This window comes from Bombus bifarius, unplaced genomic scaffold (assembly GCF_011952205.1).
Source record: "Bombus bifarius isolate JDL3187 unplaced genomic scaffold, Bbif_JDL3187 scf7180000008026, whole genome shotgun sequence".
NCBI lineage: Eukaryota > Metazoa > Arthropoda > Insecta > Hymenoptera > Apidae > Bombus > Bombus bifarius.
In genome coordinates this window covers 1,614,631-1,636,767 of record NW_022884399.1, presented here as the reverse complement: position 1 = coordinate 1,636,767, position 22,137 = coordinate 1,614,631, and the positions used below count along the sequence as shown (strand labels likewise).

General features: G+C 32.4%; 1 protein-coding gene across 1 annotated transcript in view; it reads left to right on the top strand.

The window, feature by feature from the left end:
• Positions 1-798: 798 nt before the first annotated feature.
• Positions 799-22,137, top strand: part of LOC117207298 (rap1 GTPase-activating protein 1) — a 251,108-nt gene continuing 229,769 nt past the window's right edge. Inside the window, exon 1 of the mRNA XM_033447351.1 lies at positions 799-1,295. Within this exon, the coding sequence (XP_033303242.1) occupies positions 1,069-1,295 (227 nt within the window). The 5' untranslated portion in view covers positions 799-1,068. The remainder of the gene's footprint in view (positions 1,296-22,137) is intronic.

Genomic DNA, 22,137 nt, shown 5'->3' with positions numbered 1-22,137 from the left:
ATGGATATACTTTCATTAGAAACATTTGCTGAACAGAAGAATTTAGGAAATATACAAGTATTAAACAGATATATAAATTGTTACTTTTATGGCTAAATATTTTACATGAAAATGTTAAATGTTAAATAAATATCAAGGAAATAAAGATAGAGTAATTTTCATCTAATATGTATATTTTTCAATAGTTATTTATGCAAATTTTTTTTAGGTTAATGGCTGAGCGTCTGCTTTTATTTTCCTATTGCTTCAATTGTGATAAACATAATGTTTGCATTTAAGGTACTGTATTTGAAAACCTTAATCAATACTGCATGGTTCACATAACCTATAATATATAAAGTAAAATATAAAATAAAGAAGTACATGATTGAAATATAAAATACCATATTTTCTTTTCTAACTTCATAAATTAATAGAAAATCACTCCAAAATATAGAAGTTGCATTTATGTATATAGTTCATTAAATAATTACAAGATAATGGATACTTATTATTATATCATTATACAACTTCTTTTCTACACCTATGACACAATTAATTTAATAGTAACGCAATAGGTATATTGCACTTAGCTATACTATTAGAAACATTAAAACAAAGACTAGTAATGACATCTACAAAAGCAGTCGATAATACAGAATACGACTATCAACCCCTTAAAGCTATCCACCTTACCGGCTAACGTTTGATGCTCGGTACGGTTCAGGACTGTGGGTGGCAGGTAAGACAAATAGTGGTAGGGCAGGAGGGTGGGGGGTGTATGGTCGTAAACACTCGCGCAAGAAGTACGTACATAGTCTCGCGAGGACTCGTGCCGCGATTACGTCGTTCCGGAATATGAACGTGATCGACGTGTAGTGTTCAAGCGAAACGGCCGTGTAAATCAGAAACACTTGACAGAAATTGCTACGGATTTTTCCTGTTGAACGATCTGTTGGACAAACTACTTCAGGTTATTGTCATAGTCACGTGATATCTGTCGATTCATTCGAATACGAAGAGATCGAGGCATTTGTTATTTCGCGCGGCGGTATTTCGAATGTGCCGGTGAAATAGAATCCTCATGCGATGCGTCGTCCCCTAATTCGCTATCTCTCAGAGGGTGGTGGCGGTACAGGTGACAATGCCGGTCCCAGGAGGCAGCAATCCGTAAAGGAAGACGATCGTGGCAGTTACACCTGGAATTGTCGTGAATATGGGCATCATCTGTCTTCCTGCGACCTTCTCAAGGTTCCGACAGCCCTCGGATGTCGCGGGCATACCACGTCACCGGAACCACGAATGGCGATCCACAGGTAGGCCGATTTCGATCAGCAGTAGTCGCGTTTTATGTTGGTAGGGGAGGTTAGCTCCGGAATTGTCCGGGTCAGTGCATCCTTCGGGGGCTCATTCTGGATAACCGCGCTCGCGCACTGACTTATCTGTGGTTGAGAAAAGAATCGTTCAGGGAACCTTTTGTTTCTTCAAAGTTTAAAAAAAAAGGTTAATTTTGGAAAAAATTATGATACGTGTGATTTGTTAAAATGATAAGAGTGAAATTCATAGGTCTTATATATTAGGCTGTTTTTAAATGAGCTAAATGTTGAAACTTTATGGTAGTCATCGTTTTGTATAATTGGTATTATGACTTACGCAATATGTATTAACTTTAGTTATGATATATATCAATTTTGAAATGTTGATACTTAAATATTTGACTTCGTATTAGGGTTTTATTTACTTATTTATTTTGTTTTATTTATTTGAGCAAAAAATACTAAGAAATATTTATTATAGATTAGGTTTATACATAATGGGTAATAAAACATATCGCTTTTAGATGCTTCTGTTTTGTTTGAGTTTCTGTTACAAAGTATAATTTTAGAGTAATTTTAGATCATAATTCATAATATGATTAGATTCTAATTCATAACAATGTTCTTTACCTTTAATGAATGTAATAAACATTATAATTTATACAATAGGATACTTAATAAGTGATGATTTTTTTTAAATGTATGCATATATATGTTGCAGAACTGGCAAAAATTATATTTATTTATCAGATTACAGTAATTATTAATATACTGTAAAATATCTGCTTCTTTCCATATTCGTTGCAAGGCTGCTATTCTTAAAAATGTATATAATTCTGTATGGAACAATTGATGAGTTTGTTCTTCTTTTCAAGAATTACTTTCAAACATTTGCATCTTACATCTTACCTTGTATTTCATGATATTGTTAAAATATTTTGACAAAAATTTCACAAACCCGATAATTCTTTCTTAATTTATTTAAGGATTAGCAGATAGAGCCGGATAAATTTATATCCTAAAATACATGTGATAATCTCAATTTTTCATCTAAAAACGGAAAATCGGTGCAGTGAATAAGGGAAAGAGAGAAATGAGGGTTATATTATTTTGAATTTAATTCTCTCATAAATTATTGAATTGTCAATGTAGTTATCTTCACTGATTTTCTATCTGAATATAATCTATATATAACAGCAACCTACAAATATTAGAACGATTTAGTTTTTCCAAATCAGTGTCCCATATCGACTGTTCACATATTTCTGCATATCTTCTAATCCTGTAGGCAAACCGACCTTTCAAATACCTTGAACATTTCCACAGACTGTATACCGCATACATACAGTCGGACACAAAAAAAATTCGGACACTGCACAATTTTAATTTCTAAGCTCCATATTTTCAGTAAATGTACGAGGATCAACAAAATTGTATTGCATTAATCTAAACATTAATCGAAATACTGATAAAGAGCGAATATTTATTATTTATTTTTTTACAAAAAATTGCGGACGCAAGATAAATATTCAGAAATTTCTTAGTTTAATTCGTCATTAAGTAGTGCCAGTGTTTGTATACAACGTTTGTAAAGAATGCTTCACAATGAACCAAAAGTCGCAAAAGTCGAGATACGAGTTTTGAATACATATATATACAGGGTGGTTGGTAACTGGTGGTACAAGCGGAAAGGGGGTGATTCTATGCGAAAAAAGAAGTCGAAAATATAGAATAACAATTTTTCGTCTAAGGCTTTGTTTTCGAGAAAATCGACTTTGAATTTTCGCCCGGTACGCGTGCACTTTATCACGTCTCGTTATAACGGATCTCACTGTAGATCGTTGTCTCGATGGAAAAATTAAAAAAAAAAAATTAGAAAAAAATTGTCTGTACCCTGTAAATTTTCAACCACCCTGTATATTTGTATTGTATAATATGGGTTTTCGGGAACACATTGCATATCCCGTATGTCCCGAACAAATTGTATAATATGTATTTCACTAAGAAAAGGAAAAGTCAATTCATGATACCTAGTGTATGTTAAGAAACAATTAAGAAAACATTTGGAAGTAGAATGGAAATAAATCAACGTTGATTATTTAAAAGAATTTATTTTCACTGTACCAAAACCTACGTTTAGGTACACCATGCGATCGAACATATGGGATAACCGACTAGATATTAAATATTTGTGACTAATCATTATCAGTTTTAATTGTTAGCGTGCTATAATTTAATTATTTAGTTTTATGTGTATAATTAGTATTAGTTTCCGAAATTTTTTGTGACATAAAAAGTCACACCTTTTCAGTGTTTCGTTTAATATTTAGACAACTATAAATAATAACTCAAAAATTCTTTTTTTACTGTTATTTATATAGAGTAAATAATACAATGTAATACATTTTTGTTATCCTTGCACATTTACTGAAAATATAGAACTTAGAGATTAAGATTGCACGACGTCCGAATCTTTTTGTGACCGACTGTACATGTAAACGTACACATACAAAACAAACGTGCCCTACAATCTACAAATAAAGACGAATCAAATGTATGGAAACAAACGTCGAGTTTAAAACTGGCTCTATAAATTTCAACTTTAGCCCATTTCAACACTCTTTACTAAACAACATATTACTACACTCTTCTGTCACAGGAATAATTTCATATTTAGGAGAATTACGTTATTCACGACACGTACGAGGTATATATATTCTTGGGTTCTCTTGTACAATAGTTTATTAACTAATAATATTGGTGAATTAACAGGTTTCAAATTATAGATTATAGACTGTTTTTATGATTTTATAATTTTTCATCAAATAGGATAATCGGATAATTTACCTATAATTTGTAAAATTTACTTGTAAAATTTCATTTGTTCTATTACAAAATCCATTATTTTATGTAAGTGTATTTATTAATACTGATGATTTGTAACTTATAACTTGGGACATTTCGCTAATGATGTTAATTCAGTTGTGAAAGAGGGCCTTGGACTTATTTCTTGTATCATTCTTACATTTGTAAGATTCATTAGATAATTTAAATTTAGCTGCAATTAGTACATAGTAATATTTATTTTAGCCAAGATAATAAGCTATATATTTTTTATAACTGTTTCTTCAATTAATTTTTAATAGGCGCAAAACTATGTTTTTATAGATAAGAATAGCAAATTTATCAAATTACTCGAAATAGCATTGTGTCATGTCATGAGTATTTGTTTACGAACAAAAAATATGCGATAAAATATGAACGGAATCGATAAACAATAATATTAATATGTTATACTTTTCCATTTTATTTAAATACTTTGGCTTCGGCCACGAACTTACACGAGTTTTAAGGAAGAAAACTATTATAAAACAATTTCTGAGTTAAATCTGTAGAAATTTCCTCAAATCACACTTTATAGATAGTTCGTTGCAATTCTGTTGTATTGCTCAGTTATTTAATGTTTCCTAATACTAATAGTAAGAAACGCATACTATCGTGTCTAATATTTATGTAATGTAATAAAATGTCTTAAATAACGTGTATAAAGTCCATGTAATTACATTTCTTTTTCACAAATTCATCTGGTGCTCAAGTACGAATTAAATTACCCTGGGGAACGAGTGGCTTCTCGAGCCATATCGAGGCGAAAATGTAAATATAAAAAAGCTGAATATTTTCTTGGGCACATATTTTTATGCATGAATTAAGGCTGCGTTCTATATTTCGTGACCCAAATCCTCTTGGGTCATATCCGAGGAAGGTGCATTTTCTAAATGACGCAGGGTGCTCGAGTTGGTACCATTTGTCGACAGAACGAACGTCTCGTGGAAATGTTTATTGCGTCGTCAAGTTGTCACAATAACGATTGGAATTATTTGAGGAAAATAACGTGTCTCCGGTTCGGCTAGTCTCTACGACTACAGGCAAAGTCGTAGAAGTTTGTTGCTCGTTTGCACTCGTACCATGAACGAAAACAGTAAATAATTCGAGTTGAAATAGGTCAGCGACAAATGTACGATGAAAATAATCCTTTTTGATTTTAGAACGAGACCAAGGTCAACAATTTTGCGCGGAATGTTATCGAATATGCGAGAGAAGCGAAGCAGAATTCATACATGATGAGATCTATCGTGTTAGTATACCTATATATTCAAATGTTATTTTATAATCTTAGGAAGTTGATTTTTCATATAAGGAGATCTTCCTACAGATCGTGGTTATAACAGATTAATTCTTGAAAAAAAAAAATTACGTAGTATGTAGATTTTATGACATAACGAGTTCTACATATGACTCAAGAAGCTCGAGGTTGTTTGTAGTGGAATCTGTGAGGTAGAATGTCAGAAATTTCATTTACGATTTCTTATACGTAGAATCAGCCATTCATCTTTCAATATCCTTCAATATCTCAGAAATTTATTGGCTGTTATTAGAATGTCGAGAATATATGACGATTTAATTAAACGATGGGGACATTTGACGTAAGGCAATGTTATTTACTTTCGATGATACGCGTAACCCTTCATCTATGATTGATTTCGTAATATAGAATCTAAGGAAAGAACCTGGTTTATCGCTTGCTGCATTCGAATCGATATAATCCATCATGCAGGCACAATTGCCCACAATTTTAGAAAGAAAAGCTGCAGGAAGAAAAACAGGATAAAATTGGAAAGTAAAAATCCCATTAATCTTATTCTCTAACTGAAAAAAGTTCTTTCTCTACAAAAGAAATCACTCGTTATGTTTTTCCTTCAATTTCTTATTTCAAACAAATGCTCGTACAGAAATGTTTAAACATCTATATTAATTCGTTTGAAACAACAATATTTAAAATCACAATTTCTAATTTTTATCGAAACTGTGTCATTTAGTTTTTCCTTAAACTATATATTATTATACAAAATAACAATTTTAGAGAAATGTATTTTGCAAATTACATGATAATAATTTAAAATGAGTTTGCAAATTTTTATGTATACATATATTTATGAATTATAGTTTTATATATATATAATTCAACAAGTGTAAACACTTATGCTTACTCTGCCAATATTAACCTGTTGAATTGTAATTTATATTTCTATTATAAATGCAGTAAAGTATCTCATATTTGATTTGATAGTTGGACAAAAATGTCCGAATAATGGAACTTTTGGAACAACCACATTTCTGATCATAAGAAAATTGTTAGCTTCAATATTTAAGAATCCTATTTTTTTTCGGCCGTTTGATTACATACATTTTTTAACACAAATCGTTCTTTTGTACCTCAAAAGCCTTTCTCTGAGTTTTTCGGATGATTTAGTGTAAGAAGGTACGTTTTGATTACTTTCGTTTGCAATTTCAATCTGTGTAAAACTTACGTGTATGTAATTTTCGTCGCTTATAAACGAAGCGTTGACTCACTGCGAAATTAAATATAATTTCTTATATGTTTGATCAATCTTCGCAAGTATTGATCCTGCATTTTAGTAGGGATCATTCTGCAAATATGAAAAACATATCATACATATCCTACATGTATTTCAAAAGTACAACTCAGATACAATTCAAGATACAACTTAGACAAGGTTTCCAGAAAAAGTGAAAAGCTATTTGGAAGCATAGGATATTAATATAGAGATTCGAATATGGAGGAAACTACTGTAATACCCTTAAAAGGTTTGAACAAAGTTTAATTCATATGATAATTTTTATTTCGTTAATTTTATTTTCTAAATTTCATGGAGAAGTAATATGTTTAAATGATTCTGTACATATTTGATGGATATGCTTAGATATTTTTACGTAAGAGAAGTTTACTTGCAGAAGTTGATTCTTGAAGGAAGTAGACGAAGTGCGGAAAATATAAGCTACATTAATTTTGTGTCTTATTCAACAAGTGTAAACACTTTTATACTCGTTCCGTCTAACCTGTTGAATAAATATGAGGCTGAAAAGAAGCAGTTCGGCCACGATCGTATTTCATTGCTGGCTTCTTCAAGAAGATTGTCTGGAAATAAAAAGCTGACTAAAAACGCGAAAAATGCAAGGTTCCTTTTACTGATTTTTTCGAGCGGAAGCACCAAAATGCTTCTCCAAGCTGGATGCATTATAAAAATTGTGCCCTTTTAAGTCACATTTGTTCAGCCGCTAGAATTTCTTGAGATCCTTCATATGTTAACGCATCAGGCGTATTTGATTACTGATAACCTGATAAGGATGGTATCAGGAGAACACACGATGCATTCATTTATTAAAACTTCGATAAAAGCGCGGTTGACATGTTTGAGAAATTCTTTTATTGATTTTGGCTATGGTGAAGCGACACTTTTTATCGAGAATCTGATAATCACAAAGTACAATCACCTGACTTTCGATTATGTGTCTATGTAATCAAAAATTCTCGTATCTGTGATGTAGAAGCAATTTTATCCGCCTAATGAAACAGATGCGTTGTTGATGATTGATCGAATTGAGAAAATGTTTTCTATAACATAGTCATTTTAGTATTCTCAATTATTTTTATTCGTTATTTTCGTTTCCAAAATATTTAGTATTATATATTGTTATTGTATATTACATATTATGTATATATATTATTGTGATAAAATTCATGTTCCATTAAGAATTAGTGACTTGTTCTTATTTCGCTATATATATATGTATGTGTAAAAGGTAGATGAATTGAACAGGTAGCAAACTTTTCTTAAAGATTTCAGTTTTTCATTGGCTATATTTTGAATGATTTCAAGAAAAATAACAATAGCTTTAAAAAATATAACAGTTGCTTCGAAATTTCTAGGATGTTTCGTAAAATATTGCTCCACTTTAGACACTACCACCGATCATTTTCAAGTCATTTATTAAAATAAGATATTAATATATGTCTGGAAAGGACATTTTCAATTTTTTATATTTTGTTATTTGTTCTCTTTCTTCCAATATCTGAACAAAGCTGCTAAGATATGTGATACTTACTTGTTTAATTTAATGTTAATATTAGATTTGACAGAGTTCTGAAATTAAAAGCAACAAGCGTGAGGTAAAACTATCATTAATGATACAGTTTACGTAACGAATGCTAATAAATAGGTGATTTTATAAACAATGATTTCTTTTCATAAACCTGTGTTTGAAGTTTTAATAATAATTGCTGCTTCTTAAGGAAACGCAGCGTTCGCACATGGAATTGAAGTAAAAACTAGCATTTATTCGTTACACGAGAATGCAGCCTATAATTAAAAGCTAAAATAATATTCTGATTATAAGACTGATATCAAGTCATCTGTGCGTGATAATAGCTTCTAAACAATGCTGCTTTGTTCACATCAGTTCATTTCAGTTTAACCTTTCTGATTTCATTATCGCGACAAAATCTAATTAATTGGTACACCTTGTTAATGTGCTTATTGGAATAATGGCTGAATTATTAAAATACGTGTGAATATACATGTTTTTCATTATTTATTCTTGACTATGATGTTCAGTAAAAGTAACAATTCCTATATCCTCGTCTCGTTATTACGATTAACGCTTTTAAATATATGTAGCGTTAATTACGTATTAAACATAGTAGTACAATTGTTTAATCAGTTTTAATTAATTTAATGTCCTATCAGTTTCGTTTACATATTCGTTGGAATACAAATTAAATTTAATCAATAATTAGCAGAATAGCAGTTAATTTCCTATTTGAAATTATTCATATTATTGATTATATAAATTATATAAATGATGAATTGAATACGTAGAATATTTAATTTTTAGGAAACTCTGAATGAATTTCCTTGTTTTAATATATTATTGTTTAAACTTGTATTTAATAGTTTAAAGACCATTAGGTATTTATTATTTGTCTTCGTTGTTTGCTAGTCGAGCAAGATTTTAACCAGATTTACTCAAAAGCCGCAAATCGTGTACTCCAAACGATAAATACAATGGAATGGTGGAGATTGGATGATAACTAATTCAGGAATATTTGCAACCTACGGCGAGTAATTCTCGAATGTGAATACTATTACGAAATAACCTGAACAATTTATAACAAAGTAACTATTACCCAATCTCTCGATCAGAAATTATAAATTTAATTCGAATATCTGAAATATTTCAACAAAATAACCACTAGCATAGAGAGTACTCTAAAAAATCATAACGTAAAAAACACGTAACGTTTAATCACACACGTTGCGTATCGTACGACTAAAATTCTACAACCGCGATGTAAAGAAATCGAATTTCTTTTTCTCTACGCATACCGTAAAATAAAAATTACTTCAACACACAATGAATCGTAAAATAACTTATGATTCTTTGATTATGATTAACACCTTGCATTACCTTCCGCGCTATAGTATTAGGTTGTCCGAAAAGTGTCTTTCTTTTACAGACTCGTCTTTTACAACGATGCATCTTTATACAAACGTGAAACCTAATCTGTCGAACGTTGTGATTTTTATTTTGATAGAACAAAATGGATCATACGTAATTCGATAAAATAATATAAAACGGAAAATGTTGTGCATCCATTATTTCCTTACAGAACGAAAGAAACTTTTCAGACAACCTAATATATAATATAATATGGTATAATATAGTATATAAAATTAACCCAGTTCCGTTAAGACAAACTTTAAAACGTTCATCAACACGGTCCAAGCGATGAATGATTTTCAACTATGAATAACGGAGTGTAAAATAACTTGACCCTATTTGATGTTGGATTAGTTGACCATGGAAATGGTTTGAAATTGGCTGTCAAGCACAGCCGCGTTTACAACGCGTCGGGTGTCTGATGATCGCTCTCTCGATGTAACATCGTTCAGGTCCACGTGTGTATACGTATAATATTTAACGTGACATACACAAACTGTTCTTTTACATAATCAAGGGGGTCGTGTATAGCGAAATACCAGGGAAGGGTATAGAGTATAGAGGACATCCTCATTCCACCGGCGATAGTCGATCGGATGAGCGGAGATGATCGTTGAGTAATAAATTAGTTTTGCCAGGAGGTAACACGGGAGATTATGCAATCGGTGCCAATAAGTGGGACGATCTGATGGAAGAACGGAGATGACCTTGACTACGGTCCGGAAATGTCGGAAACGGAAGCCTGAACAAGACGGTTTGCTCGTTTTGTTCCAAGCTACTCGTACATCCCGTCCCACTTACTTTTCCTCTTTCAATACATTTGACGTAAATGTCGCAGTCTTAGGTCGTACGGTTCTAGCGGATTTCGTCTGGCAAACGACTTGCGAACAAGGTTTCCATTGTTATTGGTAGGCAATAACAGAATTTAGGAATCTCAAGATCGAGTAGTGTCGACATCTTCGAACTTGTTCCAGTTGCTTAACTTCATCCGATATTTTAGTATTATAGCCTTTGTTTTATTATCTTAAATTCATGACGTGAATTAAGTAGTTAACACTCCATCTGCAATCTTACTTTTTCCGACATACTTATCTACTTTTTCTGTATACTGAGTCGTTTATAATCATGCAGTTGTTTTTTTAGGTTTTTGTGTTTGAGAAAATCCTCCAAAATCCTTAAATACTCCTCCAAGTTTCTAGAATAACATCTGATGGTTTTTATTGCTACGTGTTATTTTTTTAAGCAAAGCAAGATATAAACAAAAATATGGGGAAAATGAAAAGTCACTTAAAATTACTGGCCGAAAACGACCCAGCATGCAGATGGAGGATTAAGTAATTATACGAGTTTATTAAAAAAAAAAAGAATAGTTTATAGAACCTCTGGTGGTGACAGAATGAGAATGAACTTCGTAATTTCCCAATTTTTATTCGTTGAATTTCTTTTCGCAGAGATGCTTACAGATTTTCGTTTATTTATCATCCATCGATTATTATGGTAGATTGATGATAAAGGGTAGAAAATGTATATCGTGTAATATAACACTTGGAAAAAAGGTAAATGTCACATGTGGTATATCGGTTTTATATCCAAACTGATGGAAAACATCGACGTTTCTTATTCCTCCTGGTGACGACTATAGACTCGTAAAGTCTTAGAGTCTCTTTTTATAATCCCGTATAGACATAACATGTTCTTTTGTCAATACAAAATATGAGTTTTGTAAAAAAAAGATAAAAATTTTAGCTTTACTTTCGTTTAATTCAATCAGTCTGATCTCTTTGTGAATATTTATTTATTCGTCGAAATTCGGAAATGATTAAATCTAAAGTCCATTCCGCAAAGCAAGTTTTTTTGGAAGGAGAACAAAATTTCTCTGTAAAAAATAGGATTTTATTAGAATTTTATAGCGTCGCTGAAGCCACGATTTATCGTTATATCGACGATTAAAATGCTAAAAATTTTTTAAATCTAGCTTATCCTAGAGACCTCTAGTATTTTCATCACGTTATTCATTTGCAATAATAAAGTTGCGTCAAGTTTGCGAAAGATACAAGCGGCAGAAGTTTTAATAGTTAAATGATTTTAATGTCAAGGAAATTCACTTCTCTCAGAAGCTGTTTAATTATGTAGATATTCCTTGTCATAAGACTGTAAAGCTGTATCTAGAGGCAAACAAATAACGCATGAAGAACGTTAATGTTAAAACATTAAAAGTTAAACATTTTTTTCCATCTATAATCGTATCGAACGATATCGATTGAAGATCATATTCTTTTTATTTTCCGATTTTAAAGCCACTTGATGAGCAAACAGGAGGGTTTTAATATCACACTACTGAGAAAGAAAACAACCTGTTAGATCCAAAAATGTTAGTGCTCTAAAAGTAGCTAATAGATTGACGAAGTTTTCGAAAGTCGATCATCTAATTATTTTAAGTAGCATTCTACTATCTTCAATATTTTAATATTATCACGCAGTATTTTTAAGACTTTGAAGACAATGAAAAAAAGTATATCTAGCTCTAAATCCAAATAAAAGGATAATTTCCATGGCATAAGGTTTGACTGACAACGTGCTGAATCTTAAAATTCTTATCGTACAAATATAAAATAAACTATATAATAAAATTTTATTTATCGGGTTCTTCTGCTGTAATCTTTTTCAATTAAAAAAACTTCCGAAAACAGTACCATGGTTACGCGACAATGAAATTCGACTAAATTCCTCGGTCAAATAGAACTAGTTTCTATTGAAAATATTTGCGTTGCTACTATGAGTGCGTATCGGATAGAATCTATTCAGGATAGAAATCTTTCTCTTCGAACTTTAAACTAGGCCACGAAGAATTAAACCAAAAGTCCATCGTGTTTAGTCGTTGGTTACGATTAAGCGGTAATTTGAACCTCTATTCATGTCGCGTACTTCCCGGTACTTCGGTGAAAAGAAGGCGACTCCATGGGGAGCAGGATCGGTTGTAGCAGGTTGCACGCGTGCTCCACGATACCTTTGATCTCCTACATAGGTAAATGTGCTATGTCCATTCGCGTGTCCAGTCATTCCCTGCTGCTTTTTCTCTGTATTGGTGCCTCGTGTTTCCGCCTCGAAGCAGATACCGTGAGGAGATCTCGTTTTCTCTCTTTCAGGAATTGCATGCTCGAGAAATCGTCCGAGAATCCCGAGGAGGATCGTTTCAACTTCAGTCCGTAGGATTTCGCTTCGTAGATGGTAACGTGCCGAATCAGGAAGTAGTTTCTCGGGAATTTCATTCTCAATGTAAGAAACCGTGATACAGTTAGATGGGGACCGCTTTGTGTTTTGTAATTAGTACGCGGTTCAGGACTAATTATAGATAAATGAAGTTTATTAATAAGAAATAACGCACGTCTCTCTCTTTCTACTGGCTCCGCTTCGTCGATGGAATCGAATCTATTGACGGTAGCGCTATAAGAATTTTAATTAAAGCTTTTGTTAGGGGGTTTCGAAGTAACGCGACATTATAAGCGACGCTTCGACGCCGTCTTCCATGTCGATATTGCGCGGGAAATGGAAATTAAATATTAATTCATGTAAAAGCTGGGTCGCTCACGATGATAAAATTGAACAGATGTTTTTGTTTATTAAAATTGCTTATTAAAACTTAGTAAAATTGTTGTCGAACGGACTATAAAATTAAAACCAGTCCAAGAGAAGTCGAGAAATAAAAAATTGCAAAAAAGTTTTTTTTAAGGTTCTTTTTCAAGATAGAAAAATTAATAATTCTTGCAAGTATAGAATGAACTAAAAAGCATGTCCTTTTTCAAGCATTTTACGTAGTAGTAGTCAAGTATAATAGATAGGTATGTTGTGTGTGAGTATATTAGGAGTTAATGTTTACGGCAATAAACTTTTTTACTGTATACTAAACGTATCTTTTTCTCTTCATTCTCAGTAAATGTTATTTGAAATACAACTATTAAAATAGTAATTAGTATGATTAGTAAGAACGTGTGCAATGCTTTTAAAAAATACTGAAAATATAAGAATATAGCTCAGTCAATATTACACTATATATATATTGATTATTTAATTCCAAATTGTCCAATTATAAATTCGCTACATTTACGATTTAAAATTCACATAATACTTTCGTAACTTCTTGTCAAAATAACATTTTGTCTATAAATCTAGATAACTACCGGTGTTTACTTTGTTTCGTACATAATGTTGCAATACACAAACAGCACATATCCCGGCGTATGACATATAAAAAGGACACATTTCGTTTAATAACCCTATTATGCACAACCCAGCCTGAACCACAATTTATTATCATAACTGCAATTGTTTAACGAACAGTTATTACGAGCTTATTATGCCAATCTGTATGGTTTATAAATCCCGTAGAACAATATTCGATTCGTGTTCCGAATCGTTTTTCGAATCGTTTTGCTTCATTAAACCGAGCGCAAGCTTTTCATCGTATAATTTTCCTTTGATCTATCTCGTCTCTTCTGTTCCTTCGTTCTGAAGAGCCTCTGGAGCTCTTGAACACGATACCTACGGCCTACAGGGTATATAGCTTCTCTTTTCTCTATTCACGTCGGTACGTGAGCCCACATCGCAACTAGATTATCCACTTCTACTTTTATCAGGTTCGCCGCAAAAAAGAGTGGATCAACGTCGTCTGTCCGATCCGGTCTCGAAATCGATATCGTTTGTTCCGACCAAGTTTCCGCGGCCAGGGTACACTGCTGCAGCCGTCAATTTTTGCATTGAGAATTGATGAACGCAGCGGGGCATAAGGTTCAAGGACACTCGCAACTTTCGACAAAGATTAATGATCGGCGTCGGCTAACGTGGAGGGAGCCAGATAATTCCGCTAAATTTCACCTTCACAATGCCGTGAGATTGCTCGCGAAAAAAGCACGCGCCACGCAACCGTAATTGACTATTCTAGTCGAAATGCACCCCGAAATGCGCATCCCATCCTTCCCTGTCCCTTTTTTCGCCTCGTGTACTAGCTACAGATCACAACCCCTGCTCGAGTTGCCGTAATTGAATCGTCCGAAAGGATTCTATTCTCTTCTATCCTTTCGGTTAGAGCGAGGGGTTGCAGGGCGTTCGATTTTGACCACGAAACCCCTTTTGATCCAGGGGATCGTTGTCCGTGCTTGAAACGGGGGCTAACACAGCGATAGAACGTTGTCACGGGTAAGCTTCGGATCAGTTTAATTAATGATCCAGATACGTCGAGGTATTAACCGTAATTCATTTATTGCGAGGGATTATTAAGGGATGTTATGCTGTTTTGCGATGCATTCGCGTTGACTGGAAAAATAAAACAGATCGAAGCTGCGTTAAATTGTATCAGGGCTTTGCATCGTTAGATGATAGTCGACGATATATCATTGCATTTTTCTTTAGAATATTGTTATTCATCGTATATAAATCGTAATGTTATTTTTGTGTAAATTGAATAAAGTTTATGAAAATAATAATAACGTAACATCGTAACATATTACCTCTCGAAAGCTTCTTTGCTTAGGGAATTAAAAGTTGATTAAGCCGGATTTCCATTAGATCGGTTTGGTTCTTGGAATATGAAACGTAACTTATTCTTGATGGAAGTAAAATGGTACATTAAAGAGCAAGAAATACCGAAACAGATAATTTACGTTTGAGATGTTTCTATTCCAGAAGACGAGATAACTGGCCGATTTGCAAGTAAATGAAAGAAAATTTTGCTTTTCACTAACGGTAGAGAAAATAAACTGCAAAGTAAAGCTTAATTTCTATCTTTATTAACTTTTCTTGGAATATTAATTATTACATAACGCTTTAGCAATCTTCCAGTGCATAGTACAGTCTTTATAGGTTTATAGAAGGTAAACTTATACTTTGAAATCTAAAGGATTGAAATTATACAATTTCCGACATTTTTTTCTCTACTTGAAGAGACCTTCGGGACTTGGAAGTTCCGTGTTATTTGTTGATACTTGACAGTTATAAACATTAGCGGTGTTTCTAATGACATTATAACTTTCATTATCCGTGTCATTTTTATACAAACATTTCCGTGTACCGAATATAAAGAACTTTGGATTAAGAATTTTTTATATGACTCGTCTTATATTGCAATTTTTCTCGTACGTTTGAAGATAACGATCTCAAAACCTTATGTTTGGAAAATATATTAAAAATGGAAATAAAAGGAAGTTGTGCATACAGTAGTAGTGCAACAGTAATCCTTTCGATCAGATAGATATTCCAAATGCGATATCCTAGAAGAATTTTGACTAATATCGTTTAATTCTATAACAGTGTCTGTTTGTCGCATTATTTTGCTTTATCTGTTATACTCTTATACCTAACACTAATTAAAATCCTTTTAGATATCGCTTTTGGAATATGCAGCGATATATAGCGAACAATTTATGTGGATGAAAACTGCTGTATACATAAAGACATACTATAAAGGAATTTTACCGTGTTATTAATGTTGACAGGCGAATACGAGAAATTTCTTAAATAAATCCTGATATTTCCAATTCGATGGCAGTGTATGAAAGCACTGAGTTCAATCAATCTTCTTGTTCAACTCCAGCGATTAATTCCATCATGGAACTTCCTCACGATCGATGCTATTTAATGGTGCGTGGTTTAAAATAAAACCCATCTTACGAGTATTTTAACAGCTGTCAATTTTTTATCCTACGTACGATTGCTTATTTTCTACTCGACGACGTTTCCAATCTTAAAATAAAATATACGCGTATTCGTTGATGTCGACTATAGAATTATTCAATTTTTCGGTCTCTTATTCTTCGATGAAAGAGAAAGAAATATGTATCTTTTGTGCGTTGTTCAGCTCAATTTGAATGGCATGATCTTTTTGTCAGGATATTCTTAGTTCACTCTATACTTTTCCACTTCTGATCCTTCTTTTCTCTCATTGCTTTATGATTTCGTACGTGATTACTTGTACATCTGTCTCTTGATTATTTCTCGTATATTAAATTAAATTAACTCGACTATTTCACAATAATAATCTAAAAACATTTAAACACGCTCATAAAATCACTTTTCCTATTTAAACCTGCAATACTTGCGTATAGTCAATCACGAAAGTCTACATACTCCTATCTAAGTTACCAAAGAAACAAAACGAAATATGCTGTTACAAAATTACCTGCACTTGCAAATCGATATAACAATTATTAATGCATTTCTAAAGGGCATTAAAATAATAAAAATACTTAACCAACAAATATTTGGGGCTAAAATTACATGAGAAATTACAAAATTTTCAATTTTATCAATATCAAGGAGATACTATTGTAGGTCATTACTGATGCTTACAGACGGATGAAGAAGGAGACCTGTAAAGAGATTAATATAAAATTATATTAAGACTACTATTTTTATGATTTCACGCAGGTACAACAGGTGTACCTAGGTGTATGTACAGCAGGTTCATGTAATTTTTGTAACATCGCATTTTATATATACTTTTTTTTATTTCGTTCTTCTTAATAAGTATGAAGGAGAATGAATCATGTGTGTTACATTTTAACAATACGTGTCTTGGCGTGCCATTCGTAGAATTAACGGTTACTGTAAAATTGTATACTTTAACGGCGTACGTAGACTTTTACGTACACAAGAGCGTGTGTCACAACATTAGACCGTATGGGATTTTTCAATCCACAGATCGAGATAGTGATCTCCGAGTGGGACGTGATTCGAACGCACGAGGGAGCCTCGTGCCCGTCGGAAAAAACCGTACTCACCATGTTGCGCAAATCAGAAAGAGGGTTAAACGTAGAGATTTGTACGAGGTGGGAGGTAACCGTTTATGGCTTCTCCCGATAATACCCTTGTAGGGGTCTGGTGAAGGCGCGAAGACCCCTAGGTGCTCATCAGATAAGAAACAGTGAGTTACCTAGAAGTACTCGCACGATTATCCTCCCCGGTTGATTTAATTGCTTCTTTTTTCACGAAACCACCACGTGATGGAACATATCTCGCGTTCTCGTTTTGTACAACCGTTGTTCTCTTGTTTCACCGTGCCTTGTACAGGGTGTTGAAAGATATGCACTATTTTTCAGCGTTCAGAAGCATCGAACGACTCCGTAAATTGTAAAGAAGAGGGAAACAGTGATGTTACAAAGATTATTTTTCAAATTTATCGTAAAATCCACTATTTTTATGTCATCTTGTTGCAATAAACCAACTTATAGCAGTGAGTCATTTTCTGAGAATTGAACATTAATCGTGTACTTACGTAATGGAATCAAGGAATTGTGAAAAAGTGGGAGCACGTTTATATAATGTGATTTTACACATCAAGTTCATCTAGAAAAACGTCGTTTTATGAAACCTTCAATACTTTATACAGAGTGTTCTGAAACTGATGCTACAACCCGTAAGGAGTGATTCTATGTGGAAAAATATGTCGAAAATATTAGGTCGTCGCAAAAGTTTCTTTCGTTTTATGATGATCCATTTTGTAGTAATAGAACAAAGAAACTTTTGCGGCAACCCAATACAACAGCGATTGAAAGGAACGATGTTCGTTTGGGTTTCATCCCTGATCGTGATCAACAAGATGTGTTTTCCCGTTTTCGTCTCTCGTTGATTGGTCTTAAAATCGTCGTTATTACATGTGAACACGTATGTAGTGATCAGAAACATTCAACGATTCACGTTCAAAAACGAAACGCATAAAAAGTAACATTACCAATTGCAGTTTTATGCTTCGATTTGATCGAACCGCTCGAGCAATTATCGATCGATAATTTCAAATCTATCCAAGACTTGACCTGGTCTTTCTTTTTGTTTACATATGTCTAAACTATTTTGTATATGTCTCAAGTATCTTAATTTATAAACAGATTTTATCTACCCACAGATTTACATCTACAGATATCTACAGATTTACTGTATCAACGACTACATTTCATCGAATAATTTAAATAATTCCAAACGACAAACGAAATTTTTTCGTATAACGCTTCGTTTCCGAGAAAATCAAATTTGGAAATTTGTCGAGTATACTTAAACTTGGCTAAGTATCGATTAGGTATGAGTAAATAATCAGCAGGCGGTTATTCTACATGCGAAAATAAATCAAAGATGTAAAATAATATTTTTCCATTTAAGGCCTCATTTTCAAGAGGATAAAGTTTGAACATGTTTAGTTAAAAATTGATCTAGCGCACACGCACGATACATTTTCAAATTTATTTTTTTTCGAAAACAAAGCATTTTATGAAAATATTTTATTCTGCATTTTTGACTTATTCTTTGGTGCAGTATAACCTCCTATCGATTATGTACTCTTGCTCCATCCAGAACTAGAAGTATAAATATACTTGTCAAATTTTCAAACTCGGTTTTCCCGGAATGGAAGCGTCGTAAGAAACAAATTTGTCGTCTATTTTCGAATTATTTTTCACATAGAATTACTCCCCATCCGATTGCACAAGCGATTATCAGACACCCTATATAAGTTTAGTATTTAGCAGAACTTTACTTTTTAGAAGTTTCGTATAAAACAGTTCTGTTTTAATTTTTCATATCGAGTTACAACTTTCCAAGAATTGGTCGATCCTTTGTGTTGTACAGATACAATGTGATTAAATAAAGAAATTACTTCAAAGCTCTGTTTTAATTAACAGAATAACGAAATATAAATACATACTCTTTATGATGATATCTTTATATTTCTAGTAAAATGACCTTAAACTACGTGCGTTTTTCCTTTGTGGGTAATCGTAAAAAAATAAGCAGACGATTTTACAAAAGCATTTACACTACGTAAAAATACGTTTGTATCTCTTATTCTATGGAAACAACCAGAGTGCACAGCTGCAAAATGAAAATATTTTTGAACGCGATATTTCGAGAACAATGTTGTTACAGAACGAAGCGTGTCTCTTTTGAAGTCGCGTGCATTTGTATAATAGGGGAAGATACAAAAGGATAGAAACATTTAATTTCAATTTACTTCAGCTCACGATCGTGTCGTGACTAGAATGGCGCTCCATTTCGTCCAAGAATCTAATAAGATACGAATTATGGATAACTGTAATTTTTGTAACAACTCGTCGTTATATGAAGCTTAGAAACAGAAAGCTATTGTAATTTTCTAACATTTTTCTGTAGTATACGACTGCTTTATCTGCTCGTCTAGTTGTAGCAAAGAAATGTCGCCTGCATGCGGCTAGTGGAACTTCCTGCAGTACTGGAGTTGTTATCTCTGGGTGGCTTCCCAAGAGAATCTACCGCAAACAAATACATTCGTATCTTCGTTTGTGTCGACCTGAAGATTGGAAAAACGTGGCACACACGTTACGAAAGACCGTTAGTTTGTTTTTTTCTTATCCCCCTCCTCTGAGTCGTATAGACTATGATTACCAACTGAGACGCGTCCTTTTTAAATTAAAGAAGCTCATTGTTCGTTACGTTTTAAAGTCTGATTCAGCTATTTGCTTTTGACTTATCTATACGCATAATAAAAAATTAGAAAGGTTGTGTCTCTATATTGCATGCATATAATAAAACGGTAGAAGAACTGTGTCCGTACATACGATAAAAACAAACAAATAAAACAAAACAAAATTAAAAAAACGAATCACCAAGGAACGACTTATACGGTACGGAATCGAAAAAACTAACTTTTTGAGCTTTTGTCCGTCTGTTTGTTTGTCTCTCGTATCGTATCGCTTGATATGAGTATCACGTAAAAACTACTGAGCGGATTTTGATGGGGTTTTCTCTGTTGTATAGCTTAGTGTCGGGGAAAGAAAATGGGTTATGTTTCATCTTGATCTGTTTTGTAACAGTTGAGAAATAGCTTGGGATCTGAGTTGTATATGTTTCCATATGGGGTAGAGGTCAAGCAACGATGGTTATTGTTTACGTCATGTTTGTTCTGAAATCGGATCATTTTATAATTTAATATTCTTTAATACGGAGAATAACTAGAGAGAATAAACACAAGTTTATTATTAGACTACTACAAAATGTCCTATTTCAAATTTCAAGACGTCCGGGAAAATTGAGGTTTCATCATTGTCTTTCTGCTATCTCTGTTTTCATTTTTTTCAATTAAAAATATATAGCCATTATTTCACAACAGGCTCTATCAATAACTATTATACATAAGTGTGCAAGGAATAATAAGTGTGCATTAATAAATTTAATTAATTACTAAAATAAATGTTATTAATTTTTATATATAATAAAATAAGAATTTAATACAATTTTATATATAATAAAATAAAAATTTGATAAAATTTTTATTAATAAAATTTAATTAATTATTAAAGTAATAGTAATAAATAAAATAATAATAAAAAGTGTGTTATTTATTTTTAAATTCTTTGTAAGGTATGTGTGTATAATTCAGCTGCTTGTTTGTGTCTTTATTAGCGAACGTAACTTATAATTTTTTGAGTAATGAGATCAATGGCATCATAAATTTTTTGCAATTGTATTTACTTCTAAACTGTACTTTTAGTACAGTTTATGTAATATACAGAATATTAATATAAGTGCTACAGTAAAATTGAAAATATGAAGTATATTTATTTTCATGGTTTAGGTGTAGTGTGCGACAATTTATATGTATTATGTACTGCAATAGTGTTTGATGCTTTTAATTCGAGGAAGTAATTTTCTGTAATTTAGTATTACAGAACTTTGTAGCAAACTGACTTAGTTCGTAAAAAGTATCTTATGACTAACAGTACGCGGATCTTTTATCGCGTAGCTTTTTTCTGTAATTTAACTTGACGGATGTTTGCAATAAACTGAGGTCGTATAAAATATATTTTACAGATAATATAAAACAGTACGGATATTTTATTACCCAGCAAGAGGGATCAAGAGAAAAAGAATACTTCTTTGAGGTATTTTTACTGTATACCGAAATCGACACGTTGAATACGTCCAGCTAAAAAGAAATATAAATAATTGTACTAAACAATTCAGAAGATTTATAAAAGGTTTATAAAAACGATATTTACTCCGTACATTACTATTAATAGTCTTATCTTTTAGAAATATCTCACATTTAACATTATTTTTATTACTTATATAAATAGATTATATTTCCATTAACATCATACATTTTCCGAAAAATTGAAAATAATCAAAATATTTGATGTGGGATGTTTGTTACCTCGTTTTTAAAAATATTGCACGAGTATCGTTCACTTTTTAACATATAAAAATATTAGTTGTAAATATGCCAATAGTAAACTATATAACATACAAAAGGCATGAATATATTTATTTAAATATCTAATGCATGTAGTAGGACCATCATTATTTGAATATTTACTATCCAAAGTCTTGTATTATTCTAATGTGCCCCTATCAAAAGTTCCATTATGTAAACAGTACATTTTTTTCATCATTTTAATACGAAGTTGGGGTTATACGTACCAGCACTACCAGCGTGTTGTGCCATAACGTGCAATGGCATCAGAGA